The following is a 24901-nucleotide window of genomic DNA, read 5'->3' as shown; positions in this document are numbered from 1 at the left end:
TGCCTTGCTGCACAAGGCAGAGCCCTAACCTGAGTGAAAAAGATTATGCAGGATAATCTTCTTGCACTGCCTGTGGCAGTGCACTAGTGGGGAACAATAAAATGCTAATGTTTGTGATGTTAACCGGAGGGAAAAAGATCATGCAAGCTAATATCATTGCAGCGCCTGTGGCGCTGCATTAGCCACAAACAAATCTTAAGGCTTTTATTTTGAAGTTTTCATTGAGCTTGAGATTGGCAATTTTAAATTGCCAATCTAATCCCATGTGTAACAGTGATTGGATTAAATAACACATATAATGGTCAAAAGAGCACTTACTTGATGGAAAAATTGTCAAGGCTTTTATTTTGAAAATTTTTAAAAGCTTAATTTAAAATTGCCACAGTAATTCCATGTGTAACTAGTTGGTTAAAATTAGTTAGGCCCAAAACACAGGCAGTTCTAAAGTCCAGCTTTTTCCTCTGAGTTCTGCCATAGTTAGAACTACAGTGATGCGTTTTTGTAGTCCTAAATCAGCTTTCCCTGCTGTGTTCCGTTGCTATGGTAATGGATCCTCTGCAGGCTGAGTCAGAGAGGGGGAGATGTAATTCTATCACTTTGAGGCAGCCATTTTCACTAAAATAGGCATGAGCCAGAAAGGAATTCTAAGGCTTTTATTTTGAATTTTTCAGTAAGTCTCGTTTTAAATGTCCAATCTATTCACATAAGTAACAGTGATTTGGTTAAATCATTTCTAAAATGCTCCAAACAGCAATTGATATAAAAAATTGTCAAGGCTTTTATTTTGAAATTTTCATTAAGATTAATTTAAAATTGCCACACTAATCCTGTGTGTAACAATGGTTGCTTAAATTCAGTTATAAAAAGTCCAAACACAATGTAATTCTAAAGGCCAGCTCATTCCTCCTCAGTAGTAACTGACAGTTCCGCCATGTTGTAGTTCTGACAATCAGCTCTGATCTCTTTTGTAGGCACTGAGTGTTCCGCCATGTTGTAGTTCTAACCTTCAATTGTAGTTCTAAAGAGGTCAACTGTCATGTGTGTGAGGCAGAGACAGATTTCTATCTTTGTGAGACACCCAGTTCAGTTATAATGGAAAAAGCAGCCCGAACAACTCCTTGCCGTTCGGAAACCGTGATACGTATCGGAAAACCGTTTGAAGCGTATGAGAGAGCTATTTTTCGTCTCCGATAGTCCTGCAAATCATATCTGTAGCTCATTCACAGTGATTGCAGCGATGAGAGAAAAATGGTGTGCGCTGAGGTCTGAAATTTTCCATAAAAGTATGAAAATATATGGTGGAGAGCGTCAGTTAGGCTGGAACTTGATTTTGCTCTGAAGCACCTTGACAGAAAACCGTAAGCCCTAGAAAAATTTTGAAAACATTTTACCGGAGCAGACATTCGTATCTATGTCATGACCGAGTTTGATACCGATTGCACGATATTTGTGGGCGTGGCGGCGATTTCAAAATTTATTTGGGGTCAGAAATCCACTTCATTCTCCACTCTAGCGGAGCGGCAGTTGGTGGCAGTTATGCTCTGCGTTTCGGCAGTTGGAAATTTCGCTCGTTTTTCGCTTTTTACGTTGCGGTCGTAAGTCCGATTCCCAATAAAAGTAATAGCACCCCTCCCGGCGCCGAGCCGCACGTTTTGATACCACTTTTGTGGGTGGGCTCGCAGCGGTGCGAGCCGCATTCCGGTTGACGGAAGAAAAATAAATAAAGAAAGAAAAAAAATAAAGAGACGTTCTATTGGGTGTAGATTAATAGGTGCCTGCCATGCAATGCATGAAATTTCATGCATTGCTTCGCAAGTCAGTCACTGCTCTCCTTATGCATTGCTATGGGCAGGCCCCAATAATCCAGAAAGACTGAAATACATTTCCATAGACAAAGAAAATACTTATATCAAAAAAACAACACTGTGTGAACACACGTTTATAAATGTATTAATTGTTGTGTGAACTTGTAAGCTTACATAAATATAAAGGAACACTTTTTTAATCAATTATGATAGCTGCATACTCTTAAAATGTTATTGCACATTGCTGTGTAAATTTTCATAATGAAATTTCTGACGGTAAGGTGAGAGGTTTGTCAAGATGGCACATCCTGGAACATACCAAAGTTGGAGGGGTGGCAGGTTTGTGATGACCTATTTCTGCCTCTGCTTTTAAAGCCACGGTAGTTCCAAATGGTTTTGTTTTTGCTGTGTAATACACTGTAAAATACGAATATCTGGTTTACAATAGAAGCTGTCACATAAATAGTCACTTTATCGATCATGATATCCTTACGTCACCCCCCGTTGTCAGCGTGAAAGAGAGTGCAGCGCGCGGGCCGCGGTCGGTTCAGCAACAGCTGAGCAGTTGGAGGATCCACCGCCCCGCTATGACGACCAACCACCTCGGTTCTCAACGGATGGTTAATCCCACAGATAGCGGTCCTCTGTGAGCCGGGAGTGGGTTTGGAGGATGAGCCCGTCTAAAACGAGGTTTCCGGACCTGCTCTAAAGCCTCCCGTGGTTTTCTTTCTCTCAGTTGTCGGTGAGTCATGATGCACCTGATTGCTACTGCGTTTGTTTACGACGCTGGCTGTTAGCAGGAAGCAGCGTGTGTTGATGCTAGAAAGCTGCCATGTCTTTTTTAGAAACAAAGACGCTGCCTTACATTCTGTGTGTCTTCCCAACTTTAATCAGCAGCACAAGCTAGCCCTATGCAAAATGAATTTGACTACTTATCTCTTCCTAATCTTTGCTGAGAGCTTGTAAAATGTTACATAATAGCATCCTCCATTGATGCTACAGTGCTCTGGCCAGCTGTTATTTGGCTGCATCAGGCAGCACTTTAAGCTGCCTGATGCAGCTGAAGCGGTGGTGTCAGTCAGGTGACACGGCTGCTCGGTGTCCACCCTCAAAGCACACAGTTCAATGCCTCGCAGCTGCGTGATAAACAGCACCTTGTACAAGTACTCTCACTTCACATTTTCCCCCACATTACAACCAGATGTGACAAGCCAAGCAGGATTCAGTTCTGCAGTGGTAGGAAAATGACACTAGAAAAAAAAACCTGAAAATTGTGGTTGTCACTTTTTTAAGCCCCCTTGAGTTGATGTGCCATTTTTTGCTGCAAACATCTGGAGAGTGGAAATGTTCTCTTTTTTTTCTGCAAATTTAGGGGTTATGCTTTACCTCCATCCCAGTTTCCAGTCTTCTGACATGATGTCTTTCAGGACTGCCTTGTGTTTAGCCCCTTTCTCACTGTATAATAGTCCTGGCACCATTTTTCACCATTTTGGTGGTGTGTTGAATGATATACATTATGAAGTACTATTTTAGCATCATCTTCATGTGTTTGCTGTTTCCCCTACATAACTTTTAGTGATTTGCTAATGGGACTTCCTTGGGCTTTCTGTCAATAATGGCTTTCTTTCACTCACCTGCATTTTGTGGAATGCATAATTTCTTTCCTATCCATCAAGTCATCCCACTTGAGCTGTGGATCACTGCAGTTCCTGCAGACTAGTTCTATGAATTCTGCTCTCCAGCCAGTTTAGGTGGGCGGCTGAGTTTTGATAGGTTTGTAGTTGTAGTGTTTCTATATGAAGTATCAGTCTGTGGAATCTACAAATCCTGACCTAATTGCTTAAAAACCTGACTCTGCTTTCTTTCTTATTCTTCACAAAGATCTCTATGACTATTCTGGTAAATTTTTCTGGTGTAGTCTTCATATTTCTGCTCCTTTACTAAGCTTCTCTCAGCTCATGCATTCTGAAGTTACATAAGACACACTCTGTTTGTTAATTTGGTAACTTCTGTAAGCAATTGATTGGACTTGATGTTATTTGTGAGTATTAGAAGAGTGAATATAAATATGTGCTATAATTTTCAAGTTTTTGTGTAAAAACAAACAAACAAAAACTGTATTACACCATGTGCCATGTAATACTTTGTTCAGCTCTGTCACAGTAAATCCTAACAAAATACACTGGGCTTTAATATCAATATTTGTTCAATGACACGTAGAAGGAACTGGTTTCAAGTCAATTCTGCTATTACATCTGGTAAGGGAAATGAGAATGCACGTCTAGGTCCGCCAAAGCTAACACCATTTGCTTATCAAGCTGTAACCTGTGAATAAGCTTTTTCTGCATGTGTGCTGCTCATTTTCTGAAGAATAAAAACTATAAGCATTGCTATCAAAACTATGTGATGACAAGTAACGGATTGTTCACATCTCTGCTCTTGCATCAAGCGCTTTTGTGTATCTGAAACTGTTTAGTAAAGCATAGAAACATGAAGTGCCTGAACTTCTGTCAGTTGGAAGATACGCTTAATCACTTACATTATCTGTTTGCTCCTTTCTTTGAAGCAATGACAGACCTTCACATGTAATAGAAAGGTCAAACTAATGCAAGAGGTGGAAAGTTAAGCTAACTAATGTGGAATAGACAGCTTTCTAAGATTGCGTCCACTTTTACAAGCCCCAAACATTGAGCTTCGTCTTTAGATTGACCCCTTGTATATTAACACGCTTAAGTAAGTGTGCCAATATACACACTTAAATAAGTTGCTGCTGATTTGTCATAAATATGTCATTCACAAACCCTAGATTCACTCCAGTTCAGATATTCACATTTTAAATGTCTCTGTTTCAGTATAATGTTCATGACTCATGCATTTAATGTCATTGCCAGTTTGTTTTTGTATTATTGACTTACTTCTTACCTAATCAAAAGTGGAAAACGTCTTGGGTGTCTTTGTCAATAGAGGACAGCTATGCTGATGTCAAAGTGTCCTGTTGACATAGGGCAAAGTTTCTCAACATACAAAGCATGGATCTTTAGATTAGGTTAAGATTCACCCCAGACTTTAGATGTCACATTAATCTAATTCAATCTGAGGCTGGACAATTACATAACATTTCAGAAAAATCATCAGAAAGTGAGTATATTTGCAATCTTCATTTTAGTTTATTTATTGCTGCTTGCTTCTGGAAGGGTTTGTTCAGGTTAAGTAGGTAAAATATGGCATCTTTGAATAATTCTGGTCCTTTTCCCTAATCTATACCCTCATTTAATCTCTATCTGCTTCCATTTTGTACTTTTCAACAAACTTATTTTTTATTTATCTTGTAGTTTTTGGACTAAACTAATCATGCTCAAATCTCCTTTATAATTTAATGTAATTGTATATTATTTTCTTATTACACACCATTTCTTTTGGTTGTGGTTATGACTCTTGTTTGTGGGCATTGACTCATAAGAAATATGACCCTTATAAAGTCAGGGGTGGTTATAATATTTTCACAATATGATATCTGATGTAAAGAAATTTCTAGTATCGTGATTGTCTCATATTCAAACATGATTTAAGAAAGATGAAAACTGTTACCAGCAGCCAAGCAAATCCCATATCTGAGAGAGAAAGAGTTCCATTTTTTTTTATTACATGTAAATAACTGTTGTGTTAATCAGATATTTCTCATTGATTATGATTTGGCTACTCAGCACTTCGTTACCCTGCTGCTCAGCTTTATCCTGACCATGTGCTCTTCTTCCTCTCTGCTGTAAAGCCTTCAAACTCCAGTTGTCTGCGTCTCTTTAATCCGACCTCCCTGATCCCTAATAAAATACACTCCTTAAATGCACAGTTAAGCTTATATGCTGCGTTGTTAATGTGGACGTGGATACCAATACTGATCAGCCCACAGAGAACAACTAGTTGTTCATCATCAGAGAGCTTTTTGTTGTAATTTAGAGGTATTGTTGTGGTTGTGCAGCCTGTAAATATGCCAGATGAATATGTAAGTATTCCCTTTAAAATATGAGGAAGATGCCAGACATGCAAATGAAAAAGTCTATTCTTGTTTTTTGCCTGGCAAGTGTTATTCTGAATGTTTGCCTCTCAATTCCTTCGTCCTGGGACTGACTGACAGGTCAGTCGGCCATTCAGCAGCCAGTCATGAATAAGTGCCTTTATGTCCGCTGCCTCACAGCTAATTACCTAATTTTAATTGCATTAAGCAAGCCTTGCAGACAGAGACAGACAAGCGGGTTATGTCGCTGACTTTCTGTCTCCTGCCTTATCCTTCCCTCAGATGTATCGTAAGAACATGGTGTGATCAAACCGGTGCAACATGGATCCCGAGGAGCTCGAGCTGCAGAATGACTACCGATACCGTAACTATGCGGCGGTCATTGAGAAGGCGCTGCGAAACTTTGAGTCGTCTAGTGAGTGGGCGGATCTCATCTCGTCCCTGGGAAAGCTCAATAAGGTGCAGTATGACACACGTGGATCCATTACTCTAACTTTTATTGGGTCCATTTTGTTGCATTGACTCAGAAGTTATAAGTTCCTCTTTGGTGTTTTGCTTAGATCTGTTTCAGTTCTGTGAGGTCATGGATAAGGTTTGCTTTTGTGTTGTCACTTCCTCTTTTTGTTTTATAAGTTTTTGTATGATTTCTTATGAAGAAGACAGGTGCCCTCGTGTGCTTTTTTTTTTCTTTTCCTTGTGCACCAAATGTTGACTTTGGAGTGTCTCTGTGTGTTCAAGCTAAAAAAAACACACACACAAGGAAGAGAGATGTCCAACCTTTTAAATTAAACTTGCATTAAGTCAAAAATTTGTCACGTGTATTTCTGTCTCATTGTGGAGTTTTTGGTGAAATTCATACTCAGTTTTTACGTTTTCTTTTTTTTTTTTCTTCCCAGGCCCTGCAGAGTAACCTTCGCTATTCGCTCTTACCCAAAAGGCTGATCATAGGGAAGCGTCTGGCCCAGTGTCTGCACCCGGCCCTGCCCAGCGGCGTGCACCTCAAGGCTCTGGAGACATACGAGGTCATCTTCAAAATCATTGGCACAAAATGGCTGGCCAAGGATCTGTTTATTTACAGGTAACAGAACCGGATGAAATTATCTTCAGCAAGAAGAATCAAGGCCTTGTTATGAACCGCTCTCACTCAGACTTATTTCATGCATTTTGTTGTTGTTTTTTCCAGTTCTGGGTTGTTCCCGCTGCTGGGTCATGCAGCCATGGCAGTTAAGCCTGTTCTGCTGACGCTGTATGAGCGTTACTATCTCCCACTGCAGAGAGCTCTGCTTCCCAGTCTGCAAGCTTTCATAACTGGACTCTTGCCTGGTCTGGAAGAAGGACTTGAGGTCTACGACAGGTCCATAAAAACACTTTTTATTTTTTTCCCCCTCTAATAAAAAAATGAATCAAACAAATAAATTCCATCTGCCCATTTCTAACTACATCCTACCATCACTAATGAACAAGACGTCAAGATTTTTTCTGCTTAAGGCGGAGACTGACCCCTGATGTAGTCCAGGCTTCTTTCAGAGGCCAGTAGAAACAGAAACCTTTCTTTTCAAGGCAATGGATGTACCAGTTTCACAATTTAAAATCATCTTTATACCACAAAGGGTTATTCACTGAATACAACACAAACTTCCTCTTAATTTCTTAAAGAAATTATTCCTAATGATAAAGCATGATAAAGTTGCATCGATTTTGATCTTTTGTGCTACATGTACTCATACAGAAAGATGAGAAAAAAATTAGGCTAATAGAAACTAAACTATGCATCTTCTAAGCTGCTTTAGATCCTGAATTATGGAAATCCCTCAGAATTGCATTCAATCTTTTTAGTAGTAATTTAGTCACATTCTGTTGTTTATAATCTCTGCCTCTGTTCAGGACTGATGCTCTGCTGGTCAAGCTGTCGCTGTTGGTGGGTCAGCAGGTCTTCTACGGAGCCCTGTGGGGAAGCATGCTGGTCACCCCGATGGTGCGGCTGCCCGCTTCAGTCTTTGTGGTCACTCATTTTGACCGCATGGCCCCTCTAAGTCAGCAGACCTACATGTTGGGCTACGGCTATTGTGCAGTGGTGAGTGTCCACGTTTGTCCTCCTTCAGTGGATGTTTGATTCCCTGACAGTCACGGTTTAAGTTTTATGTTGGTTTTTTTTTTGTGCTTCTCCAGATAAAGTCAGTCTGTCTTTCTCTGCAAGATTCAAATGTGTTGGTGCAGAGGAACATGCTTGAAGTCCTTCTCTACTTTTTCCCCTTTGCAACTTGTCTGGTAGGTAAAAGTTTTGTTTACCAAAGTGAATCTCCTTTATTTCTCTGTGTGTCTGTGTTAAAATATATACAAAGGTTTTCAGAAGATTTTGGTTGGCATCCATTTATTAACATGTATTTATGGCCTGAAGAGACTGCAGTATAAAGCAACCAGATGGAGTTATCTAGTCACCTATAAAGGTCTAAATAAAACTGCTATCTAAGCAAAAGAGACAAATCCATGTATGACTCATGTTCATATTCCATTTATTACTGATGGCGAGTAAGTATATTTCATGTCACTCTTCTGGCTTCAACATTTTTAATGAGGTGTCATGGCAAATAGTATGTCACAAAATAAATATTGTTTTTCTTTTGATTTTCAAAATATGAAATATTCTTAATTACTTAAATATTTTTTTCTCTTCATTCAGAGAAATGTTTTGTTCCTATTCATTGGTTTTATCTTGATAGGCAAGTACTTCTGCCATTGTATTGATTTACATCTGTTAGCCTTTATAGAGGTGCTTTCTGTCTATGGATAAGTTAATCAGGTACCCTTGACCTTTAGCACCTGGGTGACTCTTCATCCATCCACGGTTTCATTTCCAGAATGAACTTTCAATCGTTCTCCATTTTAAAAATCCTTTAAAATATTTGCTGTCACACTGTTCACCCTAAACCTAAACGTACATTTATTAGTAGCTTTATTGGGTTTATTGAATTAAAGCAAATTAAAACAACTTCATGTATAAATTAATGAGTTTAAAAAACAGCTCCTGACTATGGGAACCCAGAGTGGCATTTCTACATGTTATTCAACACTCCAGGTTGAGCATCATGGCCTCTGACCTCGAGGAATTCTGATCTCTTCTTCTTGAATCCTGCTGAATCAAGTAGCATACGTAGTTCTCTGTATGTATTGTGGATATGCCTTTAATAAGAGCCACAGAATTCAACAAATGTCTGGGTCTTTTCCAATAAAAATTATATTTATATCTCCAGAAATTCTTTACTGTTCCCCAGCTAACACTGTATTTTGTTGGTTTAGGACCCAGAAGAGCCCAGTGTGGCTATGAGTGCTGAAGACATGATCACTGTGGTGTCTGCAGCTTTACTCACTCTGCTCAGGAGAGACATGTCCCTCAACAGACGTCTCTACGCCTGGCTCCTAGGTCCTCAAGCTAAGGATATAAATTCGTAATGAATCAGATTGCTGTTCGGCAAAGGAAAATAGTTTATTTGCTCTCGTTGACTTTTGTATTCCTGTTTGTTTCTTCAGGCACCGACATTAAAGGAGGGATGGTGGCGCCACATCCCACGCTCTCCACCACCGTGGAGGAGCACACCTCATTCTACTTCAACACTTATTCAAAAGATCATCTTGTGAAGGTTTGATTTATTTGGCAGACATATAAGATGTAATATAAGACCAAGGCTCATGACTTTTGTAAGGCTAAATGTATGACTGGCAGAGAAAAAACGAATGAATTCTCTATTCTAAATTGATCAAAACTAATTTAAAAGCACATGTGTTTAACATATGTAAAAAAAAAAACATTTAAATTTTTTATTTTTTTCCATTATCAGGTCCAATATTTTAAAGTTTATTCTCTCAATGAACCCTTAACAATTGTTTCTCCTGATATCATTTGTTCAGAACTATTTTACAGTACAAAAAAATAAAATAAAGCAGAATACATCAGTAGATTTATTGTGATTTTTGTTTGCAGGCTCTCATTAACATCCTCAAGCAGAAAGAGGTGACCAGCGACCCAGAAAGCGTCATCTCGTACCTCAGACCCTTTCGCATCATCATCAGTCTTCTCGATAAACCCGAGATTGGTACGCAGCTGAGCAGAAGTGCCTTATTATGCTAAATGGTTTCCAACCTGTTTTGCTGATGTGGCTTTTTTTTTTTTTTTTTTTTTTGCGCCTAGGTCCAGCTGTCTTGAGCTGCGTGTTGTTGGAGGTGGTCCGAGCTTTCCAGCGCTACTGTCTGGAGGCGCTTGGAGAGGAAAACATCCCAAAGTCGGGAAGCTCAGCCAACCAGCTAGCTTGGTGAGAGAAACGAACAATGACATTAACATGCTTCCTTTTAAGAATGGAATTCTAGTTTTTGTAGCATGAATATGAAACGAGGTTTTCTTTTCTGTTTTCATGTAACAGTAAAATGAAAGAGAACAAGCATGCGTCGGAGATCATAAAGACAGTGAACATGCTCGTGAGCTCCGTGAACACCGAATATCTTTGGGAGTACATGACTCGGCGCTTTTGCACATCTCTCAGGTTTGTCAGTCACACTACATCGTTCTTTGCAATCAGAATTCCTTCACTGTTAACAAAAAAATTTATAAACGTTTATATTTTCAGTACATTTTGAGTTAGGGAGCATGTTTATATAGCTCACAATCACAACACATGTTGTCTCGAGGCAAAAGTCAAGTCAAACCAATCATTCAAATAGATTAAAAGTCACATGTGTGGACAGTGTCTAAGAAATGCTGTGCTTGGAGAAACAAGTGTTTGAGTAACGCCATAACATAAAGTTAGAAAATATTTAGAAAATCTTAGCTTTCATTGTGTCTTCTTTTTTCTGTTCTGTTTTAAAATCAAATAAAGAGGTGGTAATGTTTTGATGTATTTATGTATATTTGCACAATCTGAATTTAAGTTTCTCTTATCGACACATTGATCTGAAGTTGTTCAGAACCAACTGTGATCTGACCCGGTTAATCTGAAATCCTATTCTGTCAGTTTCAGCTTGCGCTTTCCAATGTGCCTTAAATGCAGAGATTTTACTGAAGTATCACTGTAACAATTTCAAGACACATTTTTTAGTGTGAAAGATAACATTTCTAATAATATTTAGAATTTTACATTTGTATTTTGATAGGAATTGTGTGTTGCCTAAAGCATAAAATAAGATTGAGCATGTGTGTCAGCTTGTGTTTTCAGCTTTTAATATAGAGAGAAATGAATCCCAGTTTTGTGTTTTTGTTAAAGTGAAAAAGATGATCCACCAACGACTCCGGAGCAGGACTACGGTCAGCCGGCTCCCTTGGTCACGGAAATATCCAACCTCATCATTTTTCTGCTGGATGTTCTTCCTCTGGTAATTAATACACATTTTCAAGAGGAGCCAAATGAATAAATTTCCAAATTCAGACAAAATTAAAAGCATTTCACAGTCATTTGCCTCCTCTTTGTTTCATATTTCTTTGTTTTTTTCCCCATCAATACTGATCATCTGACTATTTAACATTGTAGAAGCTTCTCATGCTGCAGCGAGTTTCTGTTTTCTCACAGGAGCTCTATGCCGACATCCAGTCACTGTTACTTCCCGACATGCTGGCCATCATGCTGCAGAGCCTGCACCGCCACATGAACTCAATTTCCCTTGATGACATCACACAGGGGCTACGAGTGTGCTTCAAGGTCCTGAGTAAGATCCAGATGCCTGTAGCTTATATGGATGTTGATGCAGGAGCAAACACAGAGGCAAGGGAGTCAGCTTCACTAGAGGAGGAAACCACAAAGGTGAGGATTTTTTTTTTTGGTTTGTTTAATGAGTAAGCGCCAATTTAGGGTGTTTTAAAAGCTCATAAAGAATTTCTTATCAAGGATGTACAGAATGAGAGGGAGAAAAATGGAAGCATTAATGGACATCAAGATGATGAGCGGGAAAGGCGGGATCAAGGAGGTGAAGCCGACCCTGCAAATGGGGTTTATTCAACTCTGCGGTCGGAAGACAGTGGACTGGGTGTCAGCGCTTCCCCCTCAGAGCAGCACCTGCAGCTGGGAATGTCCACGGAGGCCGAGCGAAACGGAACCTGCAAAACCGGCGATGGAGTTTGGAGAAGGGGAGGTAGTATAGAAACCATGACACAGAGTCTGCAGGATATCCTGGCCTTCATAACCACGAGGTAAACTTCAGAGCCAGATAAAGATACTTGATCAAATCTATGCAAGTCATCTAAACATTTTTACTCTTCCACCTTGATTTCAGATACCTGATGGTGCAGGTGGAGGACGTGACAGATCCGGATCCAGAGCCTCAGCGTAACCAAAGCCCCAACTCTGGGGATCAGAAGTCTCTGTTAAGGAGACATGAAATTAAACACAAACTGTCTGAGCTGTTTACTCCAAACAAACGCAAAGCCAGTGTCTCGCCTGACACTCAGCCCCCGGCATCGCCAACGAAGAACAAAAAAGAGTGTGGCGCCGCAGTGTGTTTGGACTGGGCAGCTGGTTACATGCCCCGAGGAAAAGCTGAGATCACTGAGGCCTGTCGCCAGACCTTTGTCGCCACCTGCCACCTGCTGCTGGAGAGCACCACCTTCCCTGTGTACCTGAGCGAAGAGGAGATGCTAGCACTTTACACAGACATGTTTGGAAACTCAGGTCAGCATGTAAACAGAGGCCCTGCCTGATAAAATTCTGTACATGCCTTGAGTGATTTTTTGTTGTTTTGTTTTTATTTTACATTTGTAGTGTTAAAATCAAACATTTCAATGCATTTACTTGATATTTTGAGATAAATCTACACAAAGTAGTGCTTGGTTATGAAGTGAAAGGTAAAAATAAATGCAAGGCTTCAAACATGTTTGCAAAAACAATCTGAAAAGAGCTGCAGGCATTTGTAGTTTGCCCCCAAACTTTTTTTGCTTTGTTTTTGAAAAGTAGCTTTAAACCATCCCATTGTAGCTCTTCCCATCGTCTTCATTGTTATTCTCATATAATGAAGATGCCACCACCAACAAAAATATTGAGAGCCCTGTATCCCTTTGTTCCGCCTCTCAGTGATGCACCACTTTGTGTTGATCTATACTGAAGTTTGTTCTTATAACAGGCAAAATGTGAAAAAACTTTAGGCAGTATGAATACTTTTGAAAAGCATTGTAAATCAACACTGTTTTAAAATGTTTTGACCCACAAATAATGATGAAATATTGCTGCTGTTTTTCTTCCTACTTATTTCAGGCAGTGACGTGGACAGCCTCCCGGTGTGGTTGAAGTCCCTGATGATTCTGTGCTGCATGTCCAGGGATTACAACATTCAGCACACTGCTGTGGCCTCCCTGCTGGAGCTCATCAACCACTCCCAGTCTTTAGCTTTGGTCATTGAGGACAAGCACAGGCGCTACCAGAGCTCTGACAACAACCCTCTGAGTGGGCGGCTGCAGATGGTCAGCGTGCCGCCCATCTACCCAGTCCTGCACCGAGCCATAGAGGAAAACACAGACTTCTTTCAGGTTAGATTGTCAAAAGGGGAACTTTTGGTGTGACGACGTCTGTTTGGAGAAGGGGCTATTTAAGGTGTGCGTTTGCTGTAATCCAGAGGTTATCCCGGGTCCTGTGGAGTCAACTGGACACAGAGCAGAGAGAGCAGCACGTTTCCTGCGTGGATCTGTTTTACAGGCTGCATTGTTTGGCTCCCTCGGCTTCCATCTGTGAGGACATCATCTGCCAGGCACTGCTGCACAAAGACAAGGTTCACACAGTTGTTGCGTTTTTTTTTGTTGTTGTTGTTGTTTTTTCCACTTTCCTCTGAATATCATTGATGGCAGGATGGAAAGTCAGAACTAACAACAAAAAAAAAAGAGTTGTAATTATGATCAGAAAAACTGAATGTTTGTATGCTTTTGTTTCCCAGGCGATCCGGCTGGAAGCTCTGCACCGCTTCACCGTGCTCTGGCACCTGACCCGGGAGACTCAGTGCAACAGGACCATGTCTCTGAGTCGATCCTTTGACCGGTCAGTTCACCCGTATTTTGTTCATAAAGCAAGAAATTCAATAAGTACACTAAATTGAAAAATAATCATTCTTAGAAGGTTTAAAGTGTTAAAATAGAAACACTTAAGTAGAATAAAACGGATGAGGACAAAAGTCAAGCAGCCACGACAAACACAGTTCATTACTGCCAAATCAGCAAAATATCACTGTGAACACGCTATGAACAGATGCTTAAGATCCTGTGATTATACTGAGCACATGTAGCGAGGTTTTACTGTGTTTTAAATATAATTTATTCGCTCTCAAATCCTCTGTGGTGTTTCAGGTCTTTGTGTGTTGTAGTGGACAGCCTGACCTCGGCTGATGGCTCAATAAGCGCGGCCGCTCAGTGCTGGCTGGTCAGAGCTCTGTCCCTGAACGATGTGATCCGAATCCTGGAGCCCATTCTGCTGCTGCTCCTTCACCCATCCACCCAGCGCAGCTCCATCCAGAGCGTTAAACAGAATCTCACGGCCGGTATGCAAATTCAGCTCTGCCTTGGAAGAGTTTCTCTCGATTGAATATGTGTGTGTGTCATTAACTTGATGTGCTTGTTGTTTTCAAGGTAACCTGAAGCTGGTAAACAGCAGAAGGACTTTGATTAAAACCTCTCGGACACCGGCAGACATGGTGGCATCTGATGTGACAACCTTAAGCAGCCTGGATGTTGTGGATCGAGAAGCTCTGTGGGCCGAGTTGGAAAGTGGGCCGGAGCCAGAAAATCCCGAAGAGGCTTTACCCGCGTCAAGGAGCGAGAGTGAGGGGACAGAGGAAGATGAAGTCAAAGAGGAGGAGGAGGGTGAGAGTGAACACACTGAGTCGGCAGACACCAGTGGCGCCCGAGTTTCCACAGAGAACTCCAGTTCCGGTTCTGCTCCACCCAGCAGTGTTGAGGAGGGGGACTTGGTGAACGGCCTGAGGAGGGTGGAGTCTGAGCACACGCAGGCGTCCGATTCGCTGTCAAGCGAAGAGGAGGAGGATTTTGAGCTGGAGACCATGGCCAGGTCTCGCCTGTTGAAGCAGGAGCGAGAGAAAAGGGAAGCCATCGACTCTCTGTTCCGCCATGTTCTGCTGTACCCGGCGGCAGGTGGCTGGCGCCATCTCCTCCAGGGCCTGGCGCTACTCGACAGCCTGCTGCGCAGCAGCCCTGAGTGCCACCTAGTGGACGCCCTGTGCTGCACGTCGCTGGACACCAGTTCTGCTGCTCACTTAAACCTGGTCTCCAATCTCCTGCAGCGCCACCAGCAGGCTCAGGACGGAAAGTCCTTTTATGGCTGCCTGCTGTCTCCCACTTCCTCCCCCTATGGACCCCCATCGCTGCTTGTCGAACTGCTTGTGTCGCTCTGCCTGCAAATCCTGCGCTCTCACTACCCATCCTACCTGAGCCTGACTCCCCTGGACCTGCAGGGCAACATGGAAGTCCAGGTGAAGAGCGTGACGGTGCTCACTCGAATCGTGAACCAGCTCTGCTTCACAGTACGAGGACAGGAGTGCAGCAAAGTCACTCTGGAATCCATCCACAGACTCCTGACCTGCTGTAAAGTGCAGCAGTACGCCCTGCTCTCTCTGTCTGCCTCCATGTACATCAGCCAGAAAGTGGCGGACAAGGGAGCATCCAAAGGAGCCGAGCTGCTGGATGAGGCAGAAGGCCTGTCGGAGGAGAATTTGGTGAATCTGGGTGCGGGAGGAGGGCAGGAGCAGTGCCCCTTACAAATAGAGCTACTAAAGTTACTCCAGGCTCTGATAGTGCTGGAGTACAACGTATGGCCGGGTGGAGTCGCATCCGCAGTGAGCGGCGCCTCAGGCCAGCCTGGAGACCCTCGTGAATCCTCACCGGCCTCCACCCCGCTGGCCCGGGAGTGGCAGACCGCTGTGCTCTTCCAGCAGTCCATCAAAGCAGCGCAGTATGTCCAGAGCCACCCCATCACAGCGCAGGGGATGTTTGTTTCCGCGGCAGCAAGAGCCCTGCAGCCTCAGTACGGCTATGCCATGCACCCCCACTGGGTCTCGCTGCTCTGCTCCTCTCTGCCGTACCTGGGGCGCTCCTTGGGGATCATCGTGTTGCCGATCATCAGTCAGATCTGCAGGAACATGAACGATCTGGTGAAGCTCCACGAACACGAGGGAGGGAAGGCGAAGCACAGGTAGCTTAAACGGACAACCCTGTTTCTACAACTGATACGCAAACTAAAAGTGTTAAGAATGCTGAATATCTCAACGTTTAGTTGTCATAGCAATATCAGTGTACTATCAAAAGGGCTGTTTTGATGCAAAATTTGGAAGGTCGATAAGCTTAGATATACTTTGCTAACTGGATGGAGGCTCACTGCACTGCTGGTTTTAGTGGCTGAGGTGGTAACCATCATGAAGAGCGGTGATGATGACATGATGACATTCATGAAGGCGCTGGGGAATTACTTCCACTAATTATCTTTCCTCATTTTTAAATTATTGTAAAAACTTCCAATTTAGATTGTTGAGCTTAAAATTCTCTTTGTGTGAAACAACAATTCATAATTCAATTCTTTTTTCTTATAAAACTTTCATAAGCTATGTTGTTTTGGAACTCTTTAGGTCAAAAGTCAAAAATCTGAATTTGTCAATAAATTAAGGGAATAAATTACAACAAATCTTAATGATCCTTAAAGTTTATATACAATATATTTTAACATTTATTTTAAAGACTAAAACAGTTGCTCCACAGAATTTTTGTTTTTGCTTGAATTTCCTCTGAAATATTTTATTTATTTATTTATTTTTTTCAGCATTACTGGCAAGAAGGAGAACATCGCTCCAGACTACCCTTTAACTCTGCTTGAAGGTCTGACCACCATCACACATTATTGTCTCCTTGATAACAAAAAGGTATGGCACCCTTTCATCAACATATCTACCTGCTGTGTGATCATTTGATCATTTAATATCGAATTCTTGTACTTTGTCCACTCTCTGGCCAGTCTCTGGTGGCTTGTGATCCCGTGGATGTCCGTAACGCGCGCAACGCCGTGCTGGAGGCTCTGCCGCAAATGCTCAGCAGCATGGCGTTGCTGTGGGGCGTTGTGATGAGGGAGGAGTCTCAGCGGCGTGCGTCTGACTCCGGCCACAGCAGCAAACATGCTTCTACGTCTGTGTATTTCAAAAACTCCAAGGTTAGCAACTGAACATTGTTGAGATTCTTGTGCATCGTCTGTTTTCTACTATAATTTCATAACATTTTAATTCTCAAACACAATGTGAATTTAATAAATTTTTTGATGTGTATTTAATTAGATCTTGCGGCAGCGGATTCTGCAGTTTCTACTCCCTCTTACTGCACATTATGGGGTTCAGATGATGGCTTCAGTAGGAGTAGTGTGGAGCAACAGGAAGAGCAAAAGAAGACACAAAAACAAAGTAAGACCCAAACTGTGTGGAAAACTAAAGTCTTGCGTCCAGTACTTTGACTGACTTTCTGGGTTTCATTTAGGTTTTACCAGTGGCCAGTGAGGCTCGTCTGGTCATCGTGGAGCTTATAAAATCGCTTCACACCTTGAATATAGAAACTGTCCTCCACTTGGCCAAAGAGGTTGTGAAGAGACCACATCAGATCAAAGGAGAACAGGTACATAAACAGATTTCAAAACTCTCACTGTCTGTGATTTTCAACTTAAAGGTTCTGATTTCTTCCCACCAGAAGGCAACGCTGGTTGATATTCCCATGCTGCAGTTCAGCTATGCCTATGTCCAAAGGTGAAGATGAATCTTGGCATAAAAAAAAACCTAATACTCTTCTCTTTTGGCTCATTTTTTAGAATAATCTGTTTATCTGTTTGAAGCATTTCAGCTGCGGCGCTGCAGGAAAACGTTGCTCCTCTCCTCACCCTGTTGAGGGAGTCTGTTCAGCTCAACCTGGCGCCACCTGGACATTTCCTCCTGCTGGGGTGAGTTCTTTTCTATTCACACTACATTTTTGAATTTCATCTACCCTTTGGAGGTTGTGCAGTCATTCATGAATGATCTGGTGTTTGAATTTTTGAATTTTTCTCCTACAGAATCCTAAATGATTTTGTCAACCGTCTCCCAAACCTGGACAGTAAGAAAGACTCTAAAGATCTGCAGGTAAGATCCAACAGTCTTAGTTATTTTCAAATACCTGCAAGCAGCTTGTGCTCTGCTTAGATCGTAGGCAGGTGAAGGTAAGATACTTTGTTGATGAAACTTTTGAGCAGGAGGTGACTCAGCGGATCCTGGAGACGGTGGGTGGGATCGCAGGCTCTTCTCTGGAGCAGACCAGCTGGCTCAGCCGAAGTCTTGAGGTCAAAGTTCAGCCACAGGTTTGCATAGAAGCTGAAGAACCAGATGACGCAGAGGTGGACGGGGATTACTGTGGTAATTTTTTGATGCTTCAAACATAATATTATTATGAGCAAGTTATTTGATTTTGATAGCACTTTTTTCCAATCCTGGAAGAAGACCCAAATTGTTACCCCCAGATGTTCAAATATTTACTTGATTGTCAAAAAGATCTCAGGAACCATTGATATTGATGTAGCTGTTAATATTTAAATTTAAAAGATACATATTATTACAAAATTGTGGGGCAGTATATGACAGGATGTGGTTGTCATGTCAGTCTTATGCACACCCGGTCAAATAAAGTGTTACCCAGGTTTTATTCTTCAAGGATTAAGCTAGATGACGATAGAAATGATTATAAACCCAAAGTGAAACATTTATGTCAATGATACATGTATGGTAACGTTTGACTGAAGCTTTATATAAAATTCACATGATTTTTTTCCTTTCTTTTTCATCCAGAGTCGGTGACTCAGGCCAATGCCATGGTGTCGTCCTCCGCTGCTTCAGTGTACAGTGTGCAGGCCCTCACATTGCTTGCAGAGGTGGGGTTTTATGTACATAGGATTATCTATTTATATTCTAGGCAAATTGGACTAGTGCTTTGCATTTCACTCTGTGCTATTAAAACACATTGCTGTCTTTTTTTTCCTCTTGTAGATCTTGGCGCCGCTTCTGGACATGGTCTACCGAAGCGACGAGAAGGAAAAAGCCGTTCCCCTTATCTCACGTCTCCTGTATTACGTTTTCCCCTACCTCAAGAACCACAGGTAAAAAAACCAAACTGATGGTGAATCACGTTGATGCCTGCAGCCTCCCTGTCACTGGGGTTACCTGACTCCTTAATGTCGGGCTCCTGTCCTGTAGTGCCTACAACATGCCCAGCTTTGCAGCAGGCGCCCAGCTGCTGAGTAGCCTGAGTGGATACGCCTGCACCAAACGGGCCTGGAAGAAGGAGGTGTTAGAGCTCTTCATGGACCCCCAGTTCTTCACCATGGATGCCTCCTGTGCACACAGGTGAGTGTGAGCATATGGTGGAAGCACAAATGACAAAAATCGCTGTATGGAAATTTTTCAGTCCTGGAAAACTCGGGACAGTCATGATGTGGGAGTTGAATAAGCTCCACCCATCAGTCTTGTTAAAGTGATGCTGTTTTAAAACTACATCTATCAAGCCATATGTAGCAGATTTGTTAATACGTAGAGTTTTTCTGAAGCGATGTAAATGCATCATATTTTGGGGTTTCCAGAGAAGTCAACAGAGGAGAAAATCAGCTGATTGAGGTTAACAACCGATTTCTTGGTTCAGATCTAGTTCTGACAACAAAGTGACGTTAGTAAAGGTGTTGATGCTTTTCACTCCGTGATTTACTTCACATTTTTATTCTGAAGAGTCAAAACCAGGGCTCTGCAACCACATCCACATCATCCCTTGTTCGATAGAAGAAAATGTATCCATCCTCTTTAAGCAAAGGTTTTATAGTTTTTCTAAATTTTAAAACCTAAACTTAGAAATAGGTTATTTAAAAATGACAACAAATGTTCTACAGTCTATAAAATAATTTTTAATCTTTATGAAAGATTGAAAATAGTTTTGTATTTTATTTTTAATATGGGAATGTACAGTTTGTGGCTTTAAATGAGTTTTACTTTGCTGGACTGAGGCAGAAATGATTCTGGGTTAAAAATTATGCAGGTCACTGCACTAAACAAACGCAAAGTAATCACAGGAACAGTTTATTGCTATTTTAAAGACCTTTCTATCAGAGCCTGCCATATTGTAACATTTTACATGGTGAAACCATTGAGATAAAACTATTTGCTCTCCTAATTTGCATCACATTTAATTCCAACTATCTATTATGTTTGCAGTTCTAATTCTGCTTCTTCATTATTTCATAGTTGGAAATCAATTATTGACCATCTTCTGACTCATGAGAAGACCATGTTTAAGGACCTGATGGGTGAGTCTTTCTGAAATTGAGAAAATATTTTTGTCCTCAGAAATATGGTGGGCACCTATCCAAACCGCTAACATAAATGTTAAAAAGAATAGATAAAGAAAGAAAATCAATATTCTTGTGGATTTGTAACTTCTTATTTGATGCAAGAAACAAATCGAAACTCTTTGTATTTATCTTGTCTTTGTATTTGTTTGCACAACAGGCATGCAGAGCAGCTCCCTGAAGTTGTTCGCCAGTGCCGACCAGAAGCCCATGCTGCTGAAACGGCAGGCATTTGCGATGTTCAGCGGCGAAGTCGACCAGTACCACCTTTACCTGCCACTTATTCAAGGTGGGTTTATTTTGTTTTAGATATCAGTTACTTATGTTCAAACTAGAATCAAATAAAGCCAAGTTTAAAAACTCAACCTGCTCCTTTCAGAACGCCTCACAGAGACTTTAAGAGTGAACTCAAGCCCTGCAGTCTCAGCCCAGATGTTCCTGATGTTCCGAGTCCTCTTGCTGCGGATCTCATCCCAGCACCTGACGTCCCTCTGGCCTATAATGGTCACAGAACTTGTAAGTTTCCTTCCTGAGAGGGCCATGTAAGATCTAACGAGTTGTGGTTGTATGAAGATGTTGTCTTTAACTCGTTTGTTTAGGTACGGATATTTGCACGTTTAGAGAAATCTCTGCAGCCAGAGAAAGACGTCTCAAAGTGAGTTTTTTTTTTTTTTATCATTATCTATGTTTCACAAATGCACTAAAGCTGTCATTTTATAAGTCCTGTGTCTGTGTTTCCAACTTAGGTTGCCCAAAGTAGTGCGTGGGGCACTTGACAAAAATGGACCACTGAACTTCTCCAATGCAGAGTTGGACATGTACCTGTCAGCCTGCAAGTTTCTGGACACTTCTTTGGCCTTTCCTCCAGAGAAGATGCCCCTCTTTCAGATGTAGGGAACTGCAAAACATGCTTTTATTGTAACATCAGCGACACGTTTAGTAAAGATATTGGTTTCGAAAGCATCCAATTGATTATCCTGCAGGTACCGTTGGGCATTTGTCCCGGAGGTGGACGTGAGCCGCTACAGTGGTCCAGAAAATGCGCTGATTGAGGGTGAACAGGAATGCACGCCACATGTTGTCAGAGTGCTGGAGGGAATACAGCAACACTATGGGGTGAGTTACAGAGCTGCTCTTTCATCAGCACCTGATTGGATCTGATCACAAAACATTTGTGTGAATAAAGTGGAGACTACAATAAATTCAGCATCTGACTATGTCAAATGACGTCTCAACATAAGATTTTTAGGTCTGTTACTTCCACTGCAATTGTATAAATCATCAAATATCTATGTGTTGTTTGGCAGATTTGGAAGCATAGTCGCAAATCATAAGAGTAATTTACTCCAGGAGATGCCTGGAGAAAATAACCTTTTCACATTTTCCTCAGTTACAGTCACAAACTTCAATTCGTTTTATTTTGAAGACCAACATAAAGAGTTCTGTAGAGATCCACAACTCATCTGGCGAACTCTTATCAACCCACCAATAAATAGTCGAGAATTTCACAAATGGGAGAATGGAAAATAAAAAACCTCTTTTGAAAGAAATCCATAAGAGATTTCATCAAAAGTTTGATATTAGCTTCATATGGGACACAGCAAACATGTTGATTACATGAGACCAGTTTGAACTGTTTGGTCTACATGCAAAGAGGCAGAAAACGATGAAAATCATCCCCAGAATGAAATCAACATCATTCTGTGGGGATGTTGTTTTTTTTTTTTGTTTTTTTTTTTTGTTTTTTTTTTTTAATGGAGCTAAATAAAAATAAATTCTAGAAGAAAACCTGTTGAAGGTCAGGATTCGAGTGGAAGTTCACCTTCCAGCAACACAACAACCAATACAGTCAGAGCTACAGCATATAGTGGTCTAATCAAAGTCCATCTAAATCCAAATGAGAATGTGTGGCTAGACTTGCTGTTGGCAGCTTCACTTAATCCAGTGGGACTGAGCTTGAGTTTAGAAACAAGACTTTCATCTGCAAATGCATGGAAATGTGGTTTTACAAAGTAGTGACTCAGAGAGACAGAATTTGCATGACACATTTTTTCAGGATGATTTTTTGTTTGTTTCACATTAAAATCCAGGTTGTATTTTCTTTTTCCAAATATGCTAGCCTGTTGTGGTAAGAAGTAAGAACATGATGAATGTATGTGGATATTTTTGCGAGGTACTGTACTTCAGAGTGGACTTCATACTCATACTGTTTGCCAATAAAGTTATATTTATTGCTTGTGTTGTTGAGGGAAAAAAACATGAAGTCGAGCTTTGAAATGACACAAATCTCTCTGTGTCCTGTTTTTCCAGGCACTGAATGGACTGACTGAGGAGTCCTCCACGGATAACTTGGAGTTCCCCCTCCTCACTCAGAGCTCCCTGAACTCCATCACCCAGCTGCTGCCTTTCCTTCGCACCCTTTGCTGCTCCTTCCAGGCCCCTCCCCCCTCTGGCCAGCCTGCTGCCCACTTCCCCATAGCCGAATACCCTGCAGCCAGTTCGCACATCGTTCTGAGCAGACTGGAGGACATCATTGAGAATGAGTTCCTGGACTTCATGGAGAGTTAAAAACTAAGGTTTCATAGATGCGGGCATATAAAAGAAGACCTAGAATGGGCACAACCAGTGATTGTGTTGTATTGTGGAGTTGTAGTGAAGGAATGGTTTTGAAAATGTGCTTTTCCTTTATGTAGTCATCTTTCTGATTACATCTGTACATGTACTTCTGAACTGCTTTAACTAGAAAAGAAACAAAGGGAATCCATGGTACTCATTTCCACGTGGCTTTTAATGTGAAAAAAATATGAAGGAATGCAGTTTTCTTTCCGTCCAAACTTGAGGTATTAACGCCGCTAAAAGTCATTAACTTACTGCTTTTAGCGTCAGTAAAAGCAGACAGGAATTCTCGATTCAGGTTACTTATTGTCTAAGCAAGGCATGCACCTTTTGGCCGTGGTAGTTGAGTCAATAGATTTTCGTGAAGCACATTGAAAACATACTGTGAAGAACTGCGTTAGGCACCACTTGTGTTTTATTTTCCTGAACTAGCCATCTGCACTTTGTTTCTTCAGTTGTAACAATCTATCTTAAGAATGTATAAACTCTTATAGATTTGTCTTAATTTATGCTAACATTTTTATTAGTAACGTAAAAAATGTGCTTTGCGCGCTTTGGGAAAACTCTTAAAACAATGGCTGTGCGTTGACATATTACATGCTTTGAGTTTTTGGTGACCAAGTGAAATGATCCTTTCCTAGTTTTTTCTCCAGCATAGTTTTGACAGCTACTACTGTCTGTATTTTCCTGCACATCTGAATGTTCCTGTAAGTTATTTGTTTTTAAAGGACCACATTAAATTTTGATGCAATAGGGGGGAAAAAAACAAGTCATTAAATTAAACATAGCATTTAACTTTTGTTTTATTTGTTCTTAGTTTTATTGCACTCCCACCAGTTTATAAACCAATATTTTGTTTTTATGTTGTGCTTTTAAGACATTTTGTGGGTTTAAGCCAAATTTCAAAACTGATATTGGCTCAAGCTATTTCACTTCACTAAAATATATTGGAAAAGAGAAATCAATCTCAAATGTAATTAGTAAATTATCTTTAAATCTGATGTGAATTGTTTTTATTTCCATTGACCTTCAACTACTATGCACTGAAAAATCAGTTTTAAGAATTTTCTCTTATTGTGACTCATTTCAGTGAAAGACAAGGACATGTTGCTCAAGTCTAAGTGAAAACCCACCAGAAACTGTTCCTTGAATAAAAGGATTAATTTATTATTCATCTATAATATGTACTTTCACATATTTAGTGATGAAACAAATGACCAATGCCAAACTAACAAAGGCAAACCATAGAAAAAGGATAAGAAGAAAGTAACTGCAGTTGTTAAAAATGTCATTGTCCAAAGAAATGTGCAACTAAGCATGGAGACGGTAACAAAAATTTACCTAACTACCATAAACTATTTACAAGAAGTAAATAGTTTTATTTACTTCTTGTAAATAGTCATTTTAAATTACATCAGACTACAAAATCCTGAGTTTTATGTCTGCATTGTGAGACGTCCTCACTTGTGATGAGGCCGACTGGCAAAGTCACCAGAGAACATCTTAAGATGGCTGCCTGGGGAATTGATGGAGAAGTTTGCAGTGCAGAGAGTGAAGAAGAACAGTGCCAGCACACTTTCTGCAGGGCCATGTTGCTGACCAGCCTGTCAGAGACAGGGCCTTGTCAGTGACCAGTGAGTCTCCAGCTTGTCCCTCATAAGCATTGACCGGATGGCATGAAATCCAAGAACATGATCCTCGCAGTGCTTCCAGGCTTCTCCAGGTGGGTCAGAGCTCAGTGCAGGAGGTAGGCGATGGCAGCATGATCGACTGGCAGGCAAACTGCAGTGGATCAAACGCAGACCTCACCACGTGGTGTCGGTGGTTGAGGACTCCCTCGTAGGTCGTCATCAGAAGTGAAGTCAGGGCCACATGCCTGCAGAGTCTGAGGTCCTTTGAATGTGTGTGGTCTTTGGTACCACACAGGAAGTCTCCCACAGCTTGAGGCTCAGGTTGAATAGATTTCTCTGGACCTGCAGCCGTTTGCATTTCGATATTTTGCAGCAGCTGAAGTGTTGAAGTAGGAAGGGTGACCCACTTCATCCCACAGTAACTGGGATGAAGTGGGTCATCCCAGTTACTGTGAAAAAGCATATGTTGGGGTG

General features: G+C 41.3%; 1 protein-coding gene across 1 annotated transcript; it reads left to right on the top strand.

The window, feature by feature from the left end:
* The first annotated feature begins 2356 nt into the window (after positions 1–2356).
* On the top strand, positions 2357–23797 carry dop1b (DOP1 leucine zipper like protein B). The gene is made up of 38 exons (XM_055031854.1): positions 2357–2547; positions 6100–6276; positions 6714–6895; positions 7001–7171; positions 7702–7891; positions 7987–8085; positions 9115–9238; positions 9346–9455; positions 9797–9908; positions 10004–10124; positions 10233–10352; positions 11070–11178; positions 11373–11603; positions 11688–11989; positions 12073–12467; positions 13047–13318; positions 13405–13557; positions 13720–13820; positions 14126–14316; positions 14405–15983; positions 16605–16704; positions 16797–16988; positions 17110–17232; positions 17306–17440; positions 17513–17568; positions 17655–17759; positions 17871–17937; positions 18048–18207; positions 18637–18719; positions 18835–18944; positions 19042–19191; positions 20077–20138; positions 20341–20469; positions 20560–20696; positions 20780–20835; positions 20927–21070; positions 21164–21296; positions 22491–23797. The coding sequence occupies exons 2-38, from the start codon at positions 6139–6141 to the stop codon at positions 22746–22748; spliced, it is 6900 nt and encodes a 2299-aa protein (XP_054887829.1). The 5' UTR covers positions 2357–2547; positions 6100–6138; the 3' UTR covers positions 22749–23797.
* Positions 23798–24901: the final 1104 nt, after the last annotated feature.

The sequence above is a fragment of the Poeciliopsis prolifica genome, unplaced genomic scaffold, assembly GCF_027474105.1.
Source record: "Poeciliopsis prolifica strain line A6 unplaced genomic scaffold, Auburn_PproV2 SCAFFOLD007, whole genome shotgun sequence".
Taxonomy (NCBI): Eukaryota; Metazoa; Chordata; class Actinopteri; order Cyprinodontiformes; family Poeciliidae; genus Poeciliopsis; species Poeciliopsis prolifica.
This window is presented reverse-complemented; position numbering and strand designations above follow the sequence as displayed.

What these genes read in the sequence shown, in the direction of transcription:
- dop1b (XM_055031854.1), top strand. Translation starts at nt 6,139, where the DNA reads ATGGATCCCGAGGAGCTCGAGCTGCAGAATGACTACCGATACCGTAAC. An exon ending in CCCTACCTCAAGAACCACAG is followed by an intron (nt 18,945 to 19,041) that starts GTAAAAAAACCA and finishes CCTGTCCTGTAG; the next exon opens with TGCCTACAACATGCCCAGCT. An exon ending in GATGCCTCCTGTGCACACAG is followed by an intron (nt 19,192 to 20,076) that starts GTGAGTGTGAGC and finishes ATTATTTCATAG; the next exon opens with TTGGAAATCAATTATTGACC.